Source organism: Cupressus sempervirens, chromosome 9 (assembly GCF_028749045.1).
Source record: "Cupressus sempervirens isolate cs-2001-9-10 chromosome 9, ASM2874904v1, whole genome shotgun sequence".
NCBI classification, from domain to species: domain Eukaryota; kingdom Viridiplantae; phylum Streptophyta; class Pinopsida; order Cupressales; family Cupressaceae; genus Cupressus; species Cupressus sempervirens.
The window spans coordinates 742,791,682-742,808,791 of NC_143126.1; the positions used below are offsets into that span (position 1 = coordinate 742,791,682).

A 17,110-nucleotide genomic window follows, 5' to 3' on the forward strand; every position below is an offset into this window, starting at 1 on the left:
GCTGAACAAAGCTATGTCGGTGAGGAAGTAGTGACTGTAAAGTACTATTATAGAGCTAGGTGACCTCCTGAAGATAGAGCGCAAGACACCACTAGTCACTATAACTGAAGAAAGCTGAAAGAGAATAACAAATATAAGTATAAATATAAATATACATATTTAGTTGTTGATACATATGTGTTGAACATCAATATTTATATCATTGAGTGCAACCAGATAAATTTCTTTCAATTACGATTAGTCTCTTTCTGGCTTGTGTTCGTAATTTTCAACAACTGCATCCAAGATGGGAGCTGCAAGGATCAGATCACAGGGGTGTTATATACATAGCATACAACAGGAAAATATAACCGGAGAGGGCAATGTGATACCTGCCACCGTGAAAAGTTGTGCAGATTTCAAGGGATATAGGTTGATACAAATCAACCCCAAAAGAATCATAGTCATCCACTGACCAATAAATTAAAAATTGTTTAAGCTTGGAACCCCAAGTTCGAGAAACCCGATCAAATGACGTTTGTATAGTGATGTTGTCGCATGAAATACATTGACCAAGAAATTATATCGGAGATCAATCAAATCTGACTGTATGTATGGTCGCGTGAGCCATATATATGATAAAGGAACGTTTAAAAATCTAACAAATCAATGTTTGCAGAAGTGCACTGTGTGATCAAATGTACTTGCCAAATATGTCCAAGGAAATTGTGATTTGTTAGTAATTAGCAATTATCACGTAAAGGAACTTGAAAAGGAAAGTTTATTGTTGAATGTGAAAGACCAACTTTGGAATCAGTCAAACATAATTCTTGTGGGATAAGGTAAGTATATGGTACATATGTCTTTTTTTTTTCTTTCTTATGATTTCATTTCAATATAAATGAAATATTATGTTTTGCATTTCTAGAAATACTACGTCTAAAGGATATTAAGAAGAACTTAGTATAAGGAGATAATGATAAGTTATATTGAAAGCAATAAAACAATGAGATAAGTATTTTTACTCTATCTTCAATATTGTCCTTATTACTTTTTGTGGTGAACCTCTTATTTGAAATTCTATACGTCCTATAAGAGTTATTTGTCTTGATCTTTCTCTTCGAAGATGTTCTTGCTGGAAGAGGGAGATTGATATTAAGAGGGAGTAGAGCATGTTGAGATGGATTCTCCAAAAATTGGAGCAGATAGAGGATATGTTTCAATTAACCTAAGGCAGTCTGAGATCTGAAACTTCATCAAAACCTTGAACGAGGAGCTCAAAAATTTAATATCAGATTCAGAGAGAGTTCTGACTTCATGTAAACATTTGGTATCATGCATACAACTGCTTGATTAATGGGCCTACCCCCTATGTACATCATGAGGAAGTGACGACTTCCAAATGATCACCGCTTGTGTTTGCAGAATTTATTGAAAAGTGACGATCTTACAATAACTTAATTTTCTATTATGATGGATATCTTATGATGTCCATGCAGATCGTGATAGATTGTACTTTGCATGGTAGATGTTCATATGGTAAGCATTGTGAGAATGCGTGTGCACATACCTTATGAACATTTTGAGAACATGGTGAATGCTATGCAAATTGATGTTCAAGAGGCCATTACACAGAGTACATTGTGAATATTTCATATGAGATGACATTCAGGAGGTCATTACTCACAATACTTGGTGAATATCTTGCAACTCAGCATTCAAGAGGCCATTGCTCAAAGAGTACATGGTGAATGTCATATGAGATGACATTGAAAAGGCCAGTACTCCCAATATCATTACTCAAAGTATTTGGTGAATATCATTTGTTGATATTCTAGAGGCCAATACCCATAATACCAAATGTGATATCAAAATGATGAATATCTTTTGATCAAAGATATTACATTGAGGTAATATATGGTCCTGTGTTTATCCTCCCTAAGAGGAAGTGTTAATGTTAGTATAGTTTCAGTCAAATAAAAGTCACTAAAAATATATATTTAATTATATATATGAGATATATTACCTATATGTGTGTGTGTGTGTGTGTATTAACTAACAAACTATTATATTAAATACTAATGAATAGACATGTCCCTTCATATGAAGGGACATGTCTATCCATATTTCATCTAGTATAAGAGAGATGGCTTCCATTTGGAAAGTACATACTGCAAAGGCAGTGCTACTACATTTTGCAAACATCCTCCAAAATAAACAAAGTTTCTCCCTGATTCCTCTTTCCACATCTGTATTAAAGTTGGTATATTAGACCTGTAGCTTGTTGGTTTTGCTAATTATTGCACAATTTGACATCTTTCAACCTAGTCTTGCTGCATCTTATCCAATAATATTAATCAATCAAATGGGGATAACTCACCAATTCATTTGTGGCTAGCTCTTACCTATTGCAATTGGTTTCAAGTTGGGCCAATTGAATTTCCCTCAATGAAATGCTTGATGGGAGTTGGATTTATCTATAGTTTGCATATTAGGGATACCATTCCCTCCTTTTCAAGAATAACATATGAACGCCTAAAATGAACACATAACTTAGTGTTTAAATGAAGAAATTCTTTCAGAAATAATTTCCACTAAGAATATTAATTCAAAAAATAGAGATTATATATCATCATATCCGCACCTATGTAAACAGTAGTATCTTATTTGCTAACTACATTCCATTACCACCATAAACCCTATTTAAATTTTGTATAGCATTTTAGCCCCTTACACAAAGTAGCCAAATTAGTTATCGTATCTTAACACCCCTCCTTGAATAAACCAAGCATTAATGACTCCAAAAAAACTTAGGTTGTGATCAATAGATTTGGGCACCGTGTTGTTTGTTAGTCCCTAGGTGATTATTGTTCTAATCGAAAATATGTTTTTAGATTAATAATAGCCATTCAAGATGTCATGACTTAAAACAAAAGTAATGAGAATCAAAATCAGATCGGAATCGGCAAGGCCGAATGGAATCGCGAATCGGCCATGACTCGAAATTGAACCGGCAAATTTAAAAAACCCTTGAAATTTAGTAACTTATTTCATAAACCCTTTATCACTGATTTGACTCACTGATTCACAAAAAAACATTTGGCTTGAATCGAATTGCATGAATCACCATAATTCTTGTTACTATGCTTAAAACAACCTCATGGGAAGTTGGGTACTCAAAACCACCATCACCTCCAAAATGCTCATCCTATAAAAAGATTTAATGTGCAGCTCTATTCTACCTTGTTTAGTTGTCATATCCCCGGTTGAAAACCATAATTACATCATACCCATTTTGAAAATTGGATCTAATAATAAATAATCATTATATAAACAAATAATAAATAATCAAATAAATGATAAATTATAAAATAATAATTAAACATGTAAATAGCATAAAAAGATGTAATGTGCAGCTCTATTCTACCTTATTTACTGCCATATCCCCGGTTGAAAACTATAATTACATCATAACCATTTTGAAAATGGGATCTAATAATAAATAATCATTATATAAACAAATAATCAAATAAATGATAAATTATTAAATTATAATTAAACAAGTAAATAGTAAATAAATAATATTATTAAATTAAAGTACTAAAATTACTCATGATAATATTAATATATGAAAATAAATAAATAAATAATCATTTAATATAATCATAAGTAAACAATATCAAACACCAGAATGTGGAAGAATTAATATAATACGGGTCATATCTTAATTTGTGGATGAGCTAACAGTAGAGGAATGGAGAAATTAACATGGGGCAGTCATTCCAAAAGGGAGTGTCTTGGAATTAACCTTGATAGCTGCTCAAGTTTGAAAAATCATAAATTAGATTCAAGGATCCTTTGTGAGCATTTCCTCTTCAAGATCTAGCGTTTTGTTGATCATCAAGGGAGGAGATATACATTGAGGTATTCTTCATCTTCTTCATTGATGCACATTTACAACCATGACTCCATGATGTGGTTTTGGTAGATCAATTGCATTTGTGGAGATTTCCTACATCCTTCATTGCAAATTCAACATCTACTTCACACAAGCATTGGAAATCCTTATTGACAAGGGTTTTTACAAGCAAGGTGAATACTTACATATGTCTTGCTTTCCTTTCATGTTTTATATTTCAATTTCAAGGTTGATTCCTCAATCTAGGACTTGAACAAGGCGAGTCCTCATCATATAAACACAGAAAACAATTTTTAAGGTTGGAAAAGCAAGATATCTGAATTGCGACCATAGATTTGGAAACTACTCACTGAAACATTTTTGAAGAGGTTGGATCGACTTTGCTATTGTGTCCCAGGAACATGTCTTTCTTGATGTAAAGTGTTCAGACACCTTACCACCAAGTCGACATCTTCCTGGAGGCCTAAGAAAAACAACATTTTTCTAGATTTTTTGTTGTGATCATGAATTCGCAGTCAAAAGTTCTATCACAGGTTCAGGTCTACGATTTTCAAAGCAAGGAGGCATATTCCCTTGCATATTTTGAGGTGAGTACTTTATCATTTGTTTCACTTTTTAGTCTATACCTATTTCCATATCTTATTTGGGTTGATTGCATATATTTAGCACCTAGATCTATCTTTCACTTCTCATATAATCAATTGGTCCAATTTCACATTTGAACCTACATATCTTTAACCAAACTTATCATTGTGTGAAAGAGGATTAGCTTGCGTACTTCTTTGATGTAATTTAGGTTTAGCATTGGCATCCCTTAATGCTTTTGGATTTTGCTAATTTAACTCAAATTATATTGAGAGTTATGTTTGGAAGCCCCTCTTTCTCTTGTATTTTGAATGTTCACGTGGAAGTGGTTAGTTAATAAATTCATCTCACATAATTTATAATGTTAAATTCATTAGCCTCCATTTTACACCTAAACACGTTCAAATGCTAGAAATTGGGTAAGGAATTTTGCGTTGATGCCTCCTTCCTCTAAATTGTTCCTCCATTAGGTGACATCAAACATTGTCTTTAGCCGAAAACTATTTCCATCTTCCTCCTTCAACATGCGGTTTGGAGTTTGGCCAGGTATTTCACCTTGCTATGATTCCTACCAAGGGATCTTCTAGTGGTATCAATGCTTGCATGCAAAGCGTTTCACAAAATATCAAACATCTAAAAGTGTAGCAAATCGGTGTTTGTTAGAGTTGGAAACACAAGAGGTTGTTACAGTGGTATTAGAGGGGTTTCTTATCACCCTATTGAGGGTTGGGAAAAATGTTATATTGATCCCACAGATGATATTTGAGTGATCAACATTCTTGCAATTGTTTCAGTCATGGAAATGGTCAAGAGATTAATTAAACAAGAACATCAAATGAATGTTACACCACAGGATATAATGGGTAACAAAAGGAATACAAAGCTTAGCATCTTTAAGAATTATAACACTTTTCCTCAAAAAGTTAAGAAAGATTTATCTTCCTATCATTTTATGGAATTTCGTCCAGTTGCATAGTATGACTGGTTCAGCAAAGAAACAATATCACAGGATAGCTCATGACCTATTTGCAAGAAGAGTTGTTTCACACAATGATAGGTAAATGGTCTCTAGTGGTAGGAAGGTGAAAATTGAAGAGGAAGTGGATATTAGCAGCATCGCAGAAGTTGCTGTTAGCCTATATAGCGAGTCCGATTTGAATGAAACAAGATTTAATATTGAGCCTACTCATATGACAGTAGCCATTTCTTTGGTAAAAGGTGGTTGTATGGAGCTCTCCTATGTAGACACTCAAGGTTTAAGTGCTAGAGATGAGTTGTGTGATGTTGATGCAGGACACAAGAAGTCTGATTTTTCATATCAGACCTTACTGACTGAATCAGAAAAATCAGTTATTGGTAATGGTGTTAGCATGAATGCTAATGATATTCCTATGGGAGAGTATTCTAGCATTGTTGGAGCATTGGAGAAACAGTTAGCATGACTATAGTGTTGCATTCATAACTATATTTGTCATTGATGTCAACATACTGAGAAGATTGGCAGAGTAGCAGACAGAGATTGTGATCGTACGGATTGACTATTGAAGATGTGGCCAAGCGTAGTTGGGGACATGTTCTATAGTATGTCCTGATTCAGTGTTCAAGTGCACATGCAGAAAGTCGAAGACTGGTAGCAATTATTTTTGATTTACAGAAGATAGTTTGCAGATAGAGTTCCTGAGAAGTGGCTTCTAGTAATTGGATATATCTCCTAACAAGGATAGAATCTGGTTAAGCGAAACTAGATAGAGGAAGAAGACAGCCGGATGATGACGTCAGCAAGTGCACAAAGTTCAAGGTTGCACATGTGAGGAGTTGTAATTACTGTGAGCCGACAGTATTATATAATTATGAAAAGATGGATTGTAGCGTGTTATCTTAATGAGGTCCTATTGTAATTAACTGGGAAAGCCTCAAGGCCGACTCAATAAATTATTTTGAGGACTTGGTAAAAAGGAAAGTTATTTTCCTTGTGATGAAAAAAATAATTGGGTGCAAGAAGCATGTGATATGCAAATTTAGTAAATGCGAGTAAGCGATCGAAGGGATCATTGTGAAGCGAGTTTGTAGATGTGGTATTGAGATCTAAGAAGTATTTGATGCAGTAGAGACAGTAGTATTGAGTTGCTAAGATTGGTTGCATTTCTATTATTCTGAAAGGAATAGTATAGAGGCCAGTTGGACAGCGAGTTTAGTGATCTTGCCTCTGAAGCTATTTGGATAGTGGGTCCATCTGCCTTCTATAACTCCTATCAGGGTTGGCACAACTCCTAACAAGGTTGGAATCTTCTAACAAGGATTCAAAATCTCCTAACAGGGACTAATATGCACTGAATGTATTCCATTGACTCCTAACAAAGTCCATCCTCTTACAAGGAACATTTATATTAGTACATCATTTTGTGGGTACCATCCCCACTGAGGATTCCCTCTGATCAAGGTTTTACCTAGTTAACATAGCTAGTGTTATTATGTATGTGTATCTTCTTATGGTTGTTGTTTATATTGATCACATGTTTAAGGTTTAATAAGGTTGATAAAAGTTGTATTGATCAGATAATTGATTCAACCCCCCCCCCCTCTCTATTATCTTGGTGGACATTACTTTCTAACAAATGGGTCCCAGGATTGCGACTTATAGGAACTTATAGTTACATTGGAAGCATGAGTGAGGGTAGAGATGGTTACAACAACAGCTTCCGCTTAACTAGCTGAGGCATCTTTTGAGGTACATAGCAGCAGTACCTTGGTTGATGATGTGTACATTGATGATAGCGCACATGATGTTAATCATGAGGTGAGCGTTGCGGGTACAGCCTCCTATCACAATGCAGACTTCAATTTGGGGAGGTTGCATGGGGTTATGAATTTCAAAGATATCAATTGGTTGGGCAATTAAAGGTGAATGGCAGTATGATCACCACATCCAATGAGCATTTTGATGTTGTTCACCAAGCATTAGCTACCCATGGTTGGTGCACTCTTGTGGTAGATGAGCACTATGATGGTAGTATTTCTCTTACAGAGTTTCATACACTTTGTGAAGTCATTGGAATAACGAAACAAAACTATTTACAATTATTGGCTCACAAAGACTATCTTTTTGAGTGGGGTTGGAATTGGTATGTTGCATTGAGGAGAAAGCAAGATAAGGTATATGAGCTCACTCATGAGTTGGGAGTGACTAGGGATTCACGAGAGGTAGCACATTTGGCCTTTCATGAGCTTAGGCATAGATTGAGGAGCTTACCGTGGAGTTGAGTCACACAATCTTTATCGATCAAAGGCACAATTGTGTTCTCTACAATGACGGTGATGAACTTATACCCACAAGTTACAGTTGTGAACCGGTTGAGGATATCTTATCCCTTCCAAGTTTAGATATAGTTGTATTTGTGAATTTAATTATGTTGTTTGATTATTGTTGTAAATAGTTTTATATGATGCAAGGAAACCTAGACATTTGGTTTGCCAAGCGTTTACTTCTAAAAGTCTACAAACTGTTTCAAAGAATTACCTAGAAGATGGTTGGATTATTTGACTACTACTATAAATGTTATTCATCTCAATTGTTTGTTTTAATGTCTCTATGAACTCTGATGTATTTCCACAATGTTATGACTGTCAAAAAAAAAAAACGAAAGTTGAATGCCTTCAACCGTCAGATCTTACAAGATCTGCAATCATCGTTATGTCGCTATTAAAATTTGTTCAATTGCTATTCATAGAAACATAATGATGGATCAACGCGTGTCTCCATGGTCCCATTATATTCCACAGGGTAGAGACAAGCCGACGTCAGTCTCTCTGATCAATAAAGTAATGCCACATGTCTACGACGAGGTATATAATTGGAAGGTGGACCCGTGCCGCAAAACAAAGAGACTTAATATCGTTTTATTACCACCGTCAAAAAAAAAAAGATCTACATTTGTCGCCATCTCGCTATGTAAAGTTGCAAGGAAAATAATCATAGCGACATAATGATGGAAAGACACGTGTACATGGAGGGGCCTGCGGAGTAAGTTACAAAGAAGGTTTATAATAATTTAATCTTGACCATCAATTTGAGATCAATAATGAAAATTCAAAGTTCCGGTGACCGTTATAATATGAATTATATTGAATTGGCACCAAATAGCAACATACGAAGAATTGAAGGTTTCTGCAGGATTTGTGAATTCGCATGAAGATGAAAGGTCATGGAGTGTTATCAGGAATATCACGGATTCAGAATCATCAATTGAAGAGATACCATGTGCTCATATTACAATGCAGATTGATAATTTCATATTTTATTCTCATTTTCTTTTCTATTATATAACTGTTGCTCTGCCAAAATTAAGAAATGATAGAGAACTATAAATGTAATCTCATTTGATAATGCAAAGGTCGACAAACTTGATGGTGAATTGGTCTGTAATTCCATTTACTCTATTTGCTTGTCATGTTTTGTTGCCCATGGATAGATTAGTTTTGCATTAAGAGTTGAAGGACAATTATATGTGATCTTGTGATAATCAGGTGGATTCCATTTCATTTTGATATTTGTAGTAGAGGTGATTACATTTACTTTCTTCATATATGATTCTGCTTCCTCTCTTGTTCATTTTATATTATGCTAGATAGTTTCATTGGGAATTGAAAGATAGATGTATGTGAATCTATTAGTACTTGCCGAATTCCATTTCATTCAAGCCTAGTAGTCAAAGCAATTCCATTTGCCCTTATGTGCATTTCTTCTTCTCTTCCTCTTTTTCATATAGATGGTTAATACTGCATTTAGAATAGAAGTATGAGTCAGGCAATCTGAAGATCATCTATTACAGTCATTCTATTGGGTGTGATAGGTCATCCAAATCTATTTTGCCTGAATTGTTTGTGCCTACAAACAATTTGGTTACCCTTTACTGCTGTCAGGTTAAGAGCTTATAATGTCAAAACTTTTGATCTCATAAAAACATATTCATTGCATATCATAGCAAATCATAGGGAGCTGTACCTATTCAATTCAGAGGGCACTGATATAATATATGCATTGACCCATTTGTTAGTAAACATCCTTTTGTCTTTCCAAACATTGGGTATCAAAGAGTCAAGATTATAAAATCTAATAGGACAAACTGTTAACCAACAAATATCTTCTACTTAATCTCTCCAACTTTTTTGGAAACCCTGGTTTGTGAGTGTAATGTTGGTTGTTCAAGCCCTTAACAAGTTACAAAGATGAATTCGAGAAGAGAGCACTTTGTTGATGTTAGAGTAGATAATTATTTATTAATTATTTATTCTTTTACTTAAGTTTACTTAGGTTAAATGCATTTATTTAATAGTTGTAGTTGATGAGTTATTGACAACATGGGAGTTTGTTATCTAGTCATACTTATCCTCTCACTTTGATCGAGGATATCCCACCGTTTGTGGAGTATGCTTAGTTGTCACACTTATCTCCTAGCGCTTTCTAGCTTGTTCTCGAAGCTTCCTTGAGGCCTTTATATTTGGTCTCTCTCATTGTAAATTCATATTATTCACATAGCAATTTCATTTTCTCATTGTGACATATCTTTTCTCGCTTTGTTGAATTACTCTAAGCTCTTGCTCCTTTCTTCTTCAGTTTCTCTTCAACAAGCTATTTGCATGCAGGTGATCTTGGCACACTGTGAAGTTAGCTTTCATCAACTTCTACATGGTATCAAAGTCTCCCTGTTGCTTCTTAGTTGAAGGATTTTTGAAGTTGCGATTCGAAGACACAAACCCTAGTTCGTTTGTGCATTTTTCTTCAATCGGGAGGAAGAACGATTTTTCAAAGCACTCTGGGCCAAAACGGACACTGCCATTGAGTTCAAAAGGCCAGTTACAGTCAAAATTCATATAAAAATTTTCAATTTTAGCTTCCATGGCATTTGGAGATTTCTTTAGCCCCCCACAAGCCGATCGTACAGACTGTACGGACATTTTCAGCAAGAAAAAAATAAAAAATAAACAAAATTATTAAACACGGCAGTAGCACCGCCGCGCCGCCCCCGCCGAGCCACCCACGTGCAGCACAGGCGCCACTACAACCGGCCGCGCCACCGCGGCGACATTGCTGCTCGATCGCCACCGACGGGCCACCCACCCACCACCCTCACTAGCGGAGCAGCCAACACGCCGCCAGGTTTTCCTCCCGGGCGCCACCACTGCCAGCGCCGCCACTGCCTGTCACCACCCCAATGTGACATCACTCCCCGACGTCACACATCAGCAATTACCGGTGACACGTTAGCATTACCCAACGTGACGTCACTTCACGGCAGGCTAATGTCATCACCCCTGCTTAGCCTGCTGACATCACTTTCTGACATGCTGATGTCATTTTCCAGTTGCTGACATCAGCAAACCGACAGCTCTTTTTTCCCGGCAACGTCCTCCTTACGACCGTACAGTCGTCAAATTGTTTGTCGTACCATATTTTTTCAATGAGCTTGTCTTTTGGAGCAACAGTTGGTTTTTTGGCCATAACTTAAGCATACGAACATATTTTTCCAATCCGAAAGAAGCGCTGTAAAGCTAGTTTAGAGACGGACACAATGGTGTTGGTTTCATTTCATTTCGAGTTCATTTGAGCTCTCATTTTTGGCATTGAAGTAAAGGCTTCTATTTCCTTCTTCTTTGCATCCGGAATCCAGGTTCTTTTCTCAGTTTTTATGCTTTCTATAGTTGTTTTCTTTAGTATTTGAGAAATATCATTATCAGTTGTGGGGGGGCATTTTCTTTTCTGTAATTTAATTCAAAATAAGACCCTTCTACTTTTGTCTTCTTCTCTCGATGTCGGATCCTTCTGTGACCCGGCTCACGCCACACAACTATCACACCTAGAAAGCACAAATGACTAGGCTTCTCATGTCACAAGGCCTATCGTCATCTCTAGATGCAAACCAACCTGTTCTGCAGCGCCCTTTTGAAGTTCTTCAGCACAAGAACAAAATGGATGAAGCCATGGGATTGATTGCACTGAATATCTCAGATAGTTTACTGTTTCACTTGGATGGTTTGACCACTCCACGGGCTATTTGGACCAAATTCGAGACTTTTTTTGGCACAATGAATGAGTTCCAGGCACTTCAGCTTGATGTAGAGTTGACCTCTTTAACACCTGACAACTTTCCCACCATTGAAGACTTCCTGATGAAGTTCAAATCTCTGCGTGCAGTTTTTCAGGCATGTGGGAAAAACAAAACAAATGATGAGTGTATCTTTTTGATACTCTCAAAGTTGTGAGGACAATATAAGATCTTTTCTTCCACTTTCTACTCCACTATGGATGCCTTGGGTACCAGACATCAGATGCCTTCTTTTGAGATATTTTGTGATCGGTTGACACAGGAACAGTCCAAGATCACTCAAATGGATTCACTTACAGGTTCACAGTCACAAAAATTGCTTGCCAAAGATACATAGGAGCAGAAGCCAAAGCAGATATCTGATTCCTCCTCTTGGCACTCTACTGGTACATCCTCTTCTTCTAAGAAGAAGTAGAAAAAGAAGACTGAGACTCCTCCCTGTTCCTATTGTCAAAAAGGACCTCATGATGAGTCACGTTGTTTTTAGAAGAGATTTGATGGCAATGAGAAACAAATTGCCGATTTGCAAGCTCTCCTTCAAAAGAGCACTGTTTCCTCTCCATCCTCTTCTACCTCACAAGGGTCTTCTTTTCAGGCTTCTTCCACCTCTTCCACATCTACACTGGATCTTGGAAAGGGTCATGCATTACAGGCTTCCATTGCATCCCCTTCACAAGTCCCTTGGATACTGGATTCAGGTGCTTCTCACCATATGACATCTTCTTAAGGTGTCTTCTCCACTATTGAGGCTTCTCCCATTACTCGTATTCTCATGGGGAACAACACTGTCCTACCAGTCTGTGGGAAAGGTTCAATTCGCATCCAGGATGGTATATTCAATGATGTATTGTATGTTCCATCTCTGTCTGCAAACCTTCTCTCGATTTCCCAGATTACACGTAGTGGATTAGGGAAGACAATTGAGTTCACTGCTAATTCAGTCTTCATTCGGGATCGTGCAACAGGAGGTCTTATTGCCACAGGGGCAGTTGATCCTTCCACTCATCTCTACACCTTCTCACACTTTGGTCCACCATCTCCATTATCGGAGCACACTTCTTCTCTTTTGCAGGAGCATCATGTGGTGCAGTCAGGATACTTGAACCTTTGTATTGTTCCTGAGATCCCTATTTGGACTTCCACACCACATCCAGTTGAGGTCTTTTCTCTTCAACGGGATTCTTCTTCTACTCTGCTTGATCCTCCAGCTCCATTCATCGAGCCTCCAAGTACAACTATTGCGTATTCTACAGTGGACATTCATGACAGTGTCATTACACCTGCCTTGGGGATTCCTTTTCAGGATCCTCATATTTTCCCCTTTGAGCATCAACTAGGCCTTCCTATTTTCCCTCTCATTCAGGGGTTCCCTTGTTTTGTTCCCTTGTTTCCTCTACATTAGAGTTTTATTGGTTCGGTTCTTTTTCCAGGGGCTCCATTATTCTGGGGGGGCTTTGCTATCTTTTTTTATCTCTCATGGGGGGGCTGGTTGTACTTATGGTTTTGAGAGAGTCTCTTGAAACATTTCCGATGGAAGTTGTCCTTGGGGGGTCTTGTTGAGGCCTTCCTTCTTTTTTTCAGCATGTTTGTCCTTACCTCTTTTTGGGGGAGGGTTTTTCCCATGAGCTTTTCCCTCTTTCCCCATTTTCAATGGTTGCATTTCTTTGCATTGTACATGGGTACCTAACATGGCCTTGTTGCCGGGACCCATTCTACATTTCATCTTAGTTTTTGTGAGCTTAAGGCATTCCCCTAAGTTGCACTTCTTAAGGGAGGGTGTTAGAGTAAATAATTATTTATTAATTATTTATTCTTTTACTTAAGTTTACTTAGGTTCAAAGTAACAAGAATCGGAATCGGATCGGAATCGGCAAGGCCGAATCAAATCGTGAATCGGCCATGAATCGGAATCGAATCGGCCATGAATCGGAAAATTTAAAAAACCCTTGAAATTTAGTGAGTAACTTATTTCATAAACCCTTTATCGCTGATTCGATTCACCGATTCACAAAAAATCGTTTGGCTTGAATCGAATCGCCAAATCGCGTGAATCGCATGAATCGCCGTGATTCTTGGAACTATGCTTAGGTTAAATGCATTTATCTAATAGTTGTAGTTGATGAGTTGTTGACGACATAGGAGTTTGTTCCTATCTAGTCATACTTATCCTCTCACTTTGATCGAGGATATCCCACCTTTTGTGGACATATGCTTAGTTGTCACACTTATCTCTTAGCGCTTTCAAGCTTCCTTGAGGCCTGTATATTCGGTCTCTCATTGTAAATTCATATCATTCACATAGCAATTTCATTTTCTCATTGTGAAATATCTTTTCTCGCTTTGTTGAATTGCTCTAAGCTCTTGCTCCTTTCTTCTTCGGTTTCTCTTCAGCAAGCTATTTGCATGCAGGTGATCTTTGTGTACTATGAAGTTGGCTTTCATCAACTTCTACAATTGATCTAGATAATAACAAAAGGTGAAGTGAAATATTTTTCCGTATTCCTAGCAAAATGTTGTGGAAGGCAAGCGCAAAGGCAAGACGCCTACATCTTTGGTAAGTCTAATCCCAAGTATATTGCTCTGTGTGGATGATCAACTTTCACTTGGGATGCACAAAGCTTCCCATTAAAGAAACCAAACTGGCCACTTCAATCGCACCATTTTACACTTGTAATATTGTGCTCATTGAGATAAATCACACCTCAACAAATTGTCCCCCTTCCTTACAGATGTTTATAAGGTTTGAAACCACAACCTCTTTAAATACAAATGCAATCAAAATGAAATGAAATGGAATGGAAAGCCTGATGCAAATAACAATTGTTTTCAGGAAAACAATTAGAGTATACTAAATTACACTGCAAACTTTGGAGTCGAATTTTGTGCCATTTTGTCCTTAGGTAGGTCAACATACTTGGAACATTAATTGCTAGGCGCACATTTTTTATTCTCACGGTGCAAAGTGAGAAAGTCGATAAAGAGTTGATTGGGAAATGCATGATGACTACAAAAAACGGTGTGAGAGAGGATTAACCCAACGGGCGACATCACGAATCCAGCGACTCTTCAACTAGAATAACCTATCAGCTAATAACAATAAAGTAAATCTTTAATCTACTTATAAAATTAAAACTTATCGTTATTTAAATTAAAATCATTAGACTATGCCAAATATCAGAATAATAACATCCACCGCTTCTACCGACACATCTAGCAATAGTAATACCAATAACCCACTATTTCAATGCAATCATATATCAATGCACAAAACTAACTCACCCAAAATAGTAAGTTTGCATAACACAACCTAAATACCTCCAAAAAGGGGATTACACACATTACCACTGGAAATCAAATAAACATATGCAACTATCATTATCCTAGATAAATTGTCTCCAAAGTTCCCTAACACATTAGCTTTTGGGAACCTATTGGATAGGCTACCAATACAGCATATTGGACTTGTTAGGAAGGGGGCATTAAAATACTAACTTCATGTCAGTAAAAGAGAATAATTACGATACCAATAAAATTCTGATGTTTAAAAATAATTATTATTGATGGTAGATCATTCACCCATGTGAATGATTTACAAACAATACCATAAGTAACTAAATAGATAGGATTTACAACGTCAATGGCACCTTTATCCTAACATTAAGAATCCTCTAAACATTGTCAATTCAAGCACAAATGAAGATACATCAACAAGAAACCAATATTCTTTGAATGCTGATACAAGGGTAACTCAGCATCACTCTTATTCTAGGTATCACAGATTTTCAACAATGTGGACATTCTAGATCTTCTAGCCACAAATCCAAGTCATAGTGACAAATGCAGATTAATATCTCTCTCTAGAGCATCAGCATTGGATTTTACAAGATGTTACGTTACTGTACTCAGTCCAGATATTGACCAATCAATGTTTGTAAATGCTACATTTTTTGTGGGCATTAGCATGTTTGTTGGCCCTTTCATGACAGTGGATGGTAAGGCCTATTCTTCTATGAAATGCTCTGTTAGGGAAACACCCTAGCATGGAGTTCCACCCTTGACGTACAGCCCTTAAACTGCTTTTCATCAGCTTCGCGCTTCACTAAATGGTATTTCCTCCACCTGGCTGAATGGACTTGGATCATAGGTTTTGTGTTATAACTACTGCAGGTTTACCCTCTGTAATCATTTTAATGTTGTAGGATTCAATTGCTCTCCAAAACTTAGCATGTTGGGCCAAATGGCTGCTGATGGAACCAGTGCATCATCCATGCTAAAACTTGAGGATGTAACAAAGCCATTAATATGAGCCCAAATGCTTACTAATATGGTACGCAATCATATCACCTTCACCATAACAGAAGAGAACAAATAGCATAGACCAGAATTCCTAAATAAACATATTTACAATTTATCTCCACTCAGGCCTAAAACACATAGTATGGTGTAGCAAAAGACATGGGTAGAGATCCACATTAATTTTAAAGATCTCATTTAAGCAGTCAACACAGGTAATAGTTCCGTCACGCTCACCAGTTAACTCAGCAACTGCCCAAAATTCGAAGTAAATGAACTCACAATCAAGTGTACCCCATCACCATAACAGAAAAAAAACAAATAGCATAGAACATTTATCTTATATAAACATGATTATTTACATTTATCTCCACTCAGGCTTAAAACACATAGTATGGTACACAGGTAATAGCTATGGGTAGGATCCATATTAATATTAAAGATCTCATTTAAGCAGGGTACACAGGTAATAGTTGTGTCACTCTCACGAATTTTGTCAGCAACTGCCCAAAATTCAAAGTAAATGAACTCGCAATCATCTGTAAGTCTAAACTAGTAGCAATTCCACTCTTTTGTGATTGATATTTTAAAATTACCTTAACAATGCAACAAAATTTATGTGCTACAACATCAACCAATTGGTAAAGCTCAGCCAACATACCTGAAATCTACTAAGAAATCCCACCTTGACATCAGGATATCCACTGAAGCGATCACATATAACCTCATAATGCTGCTTTGCCAAAACAATAGTGGGTGCTAGAACCATTACTTGCTTTCCTGCCAAAGCTACTAAATATATAGCTCGTAAGGCAACCTCTGTTTTACCAAAGCCCACATCACCACATATTAATCTGTCCATCGGTGTTTCTTGCTCAGTTAGATCTGCCTCAACATCTGAAAAAGCCTGTCACATTTCCATGCCAATAATCACTCAGCATCACTCAAGATATCACCGTTCCATAAGAATCTAACATCCCAATACAGCAATGGTTGTTCTATGAAATAAAAATATAAATGATAAAGTTATAGATAGGTTGGACTCTTTTTCAGATCCAGAAAACCACCACCCATTGTTTCAGTTTGAGAATAATCTTTGTACATAACTTTGTACTTTTAACAAAGATTTATGATAGTATTGAGAATGGAATGGCTATTACATTAAATCAAAGTGCTAGCTCATAAAAGATATAAATAGGTTATATTTAGCAACTGACGGCAAGTAGCTTCA

The 17,110-nt window shown here is 36.7% G+C and overlaps 1 protein-coding gene across 2 annotated transcripts in view; it reads right to left on the bottom strand.

The window, feature by feature from the left end:
* LOC149540842 (DEAD/DEAH box helicase) overlaps positions 1–17,110 on the bottom strand; it is a 192,886-nt gene that overhangs the window by 138,950 nt on the left and 36,826 nt on the right. For both annotated transcript variants that reach the window (XR_016356446.1, XM_089801908.1), the window contains exon 3: positions 16,541–16,786. Coding sequence is in view for 1 of the 2 variants with exons in the window: in XM_089801908.1 (XP_089658034.1) it covers positions 16,541–16,786 (246 nt within the window). In the remaining variant the exon portion in view is untranslated. The remainder of the gene's footprint in view (positions 1–16,540; positions 16,787–17,110) is intronic.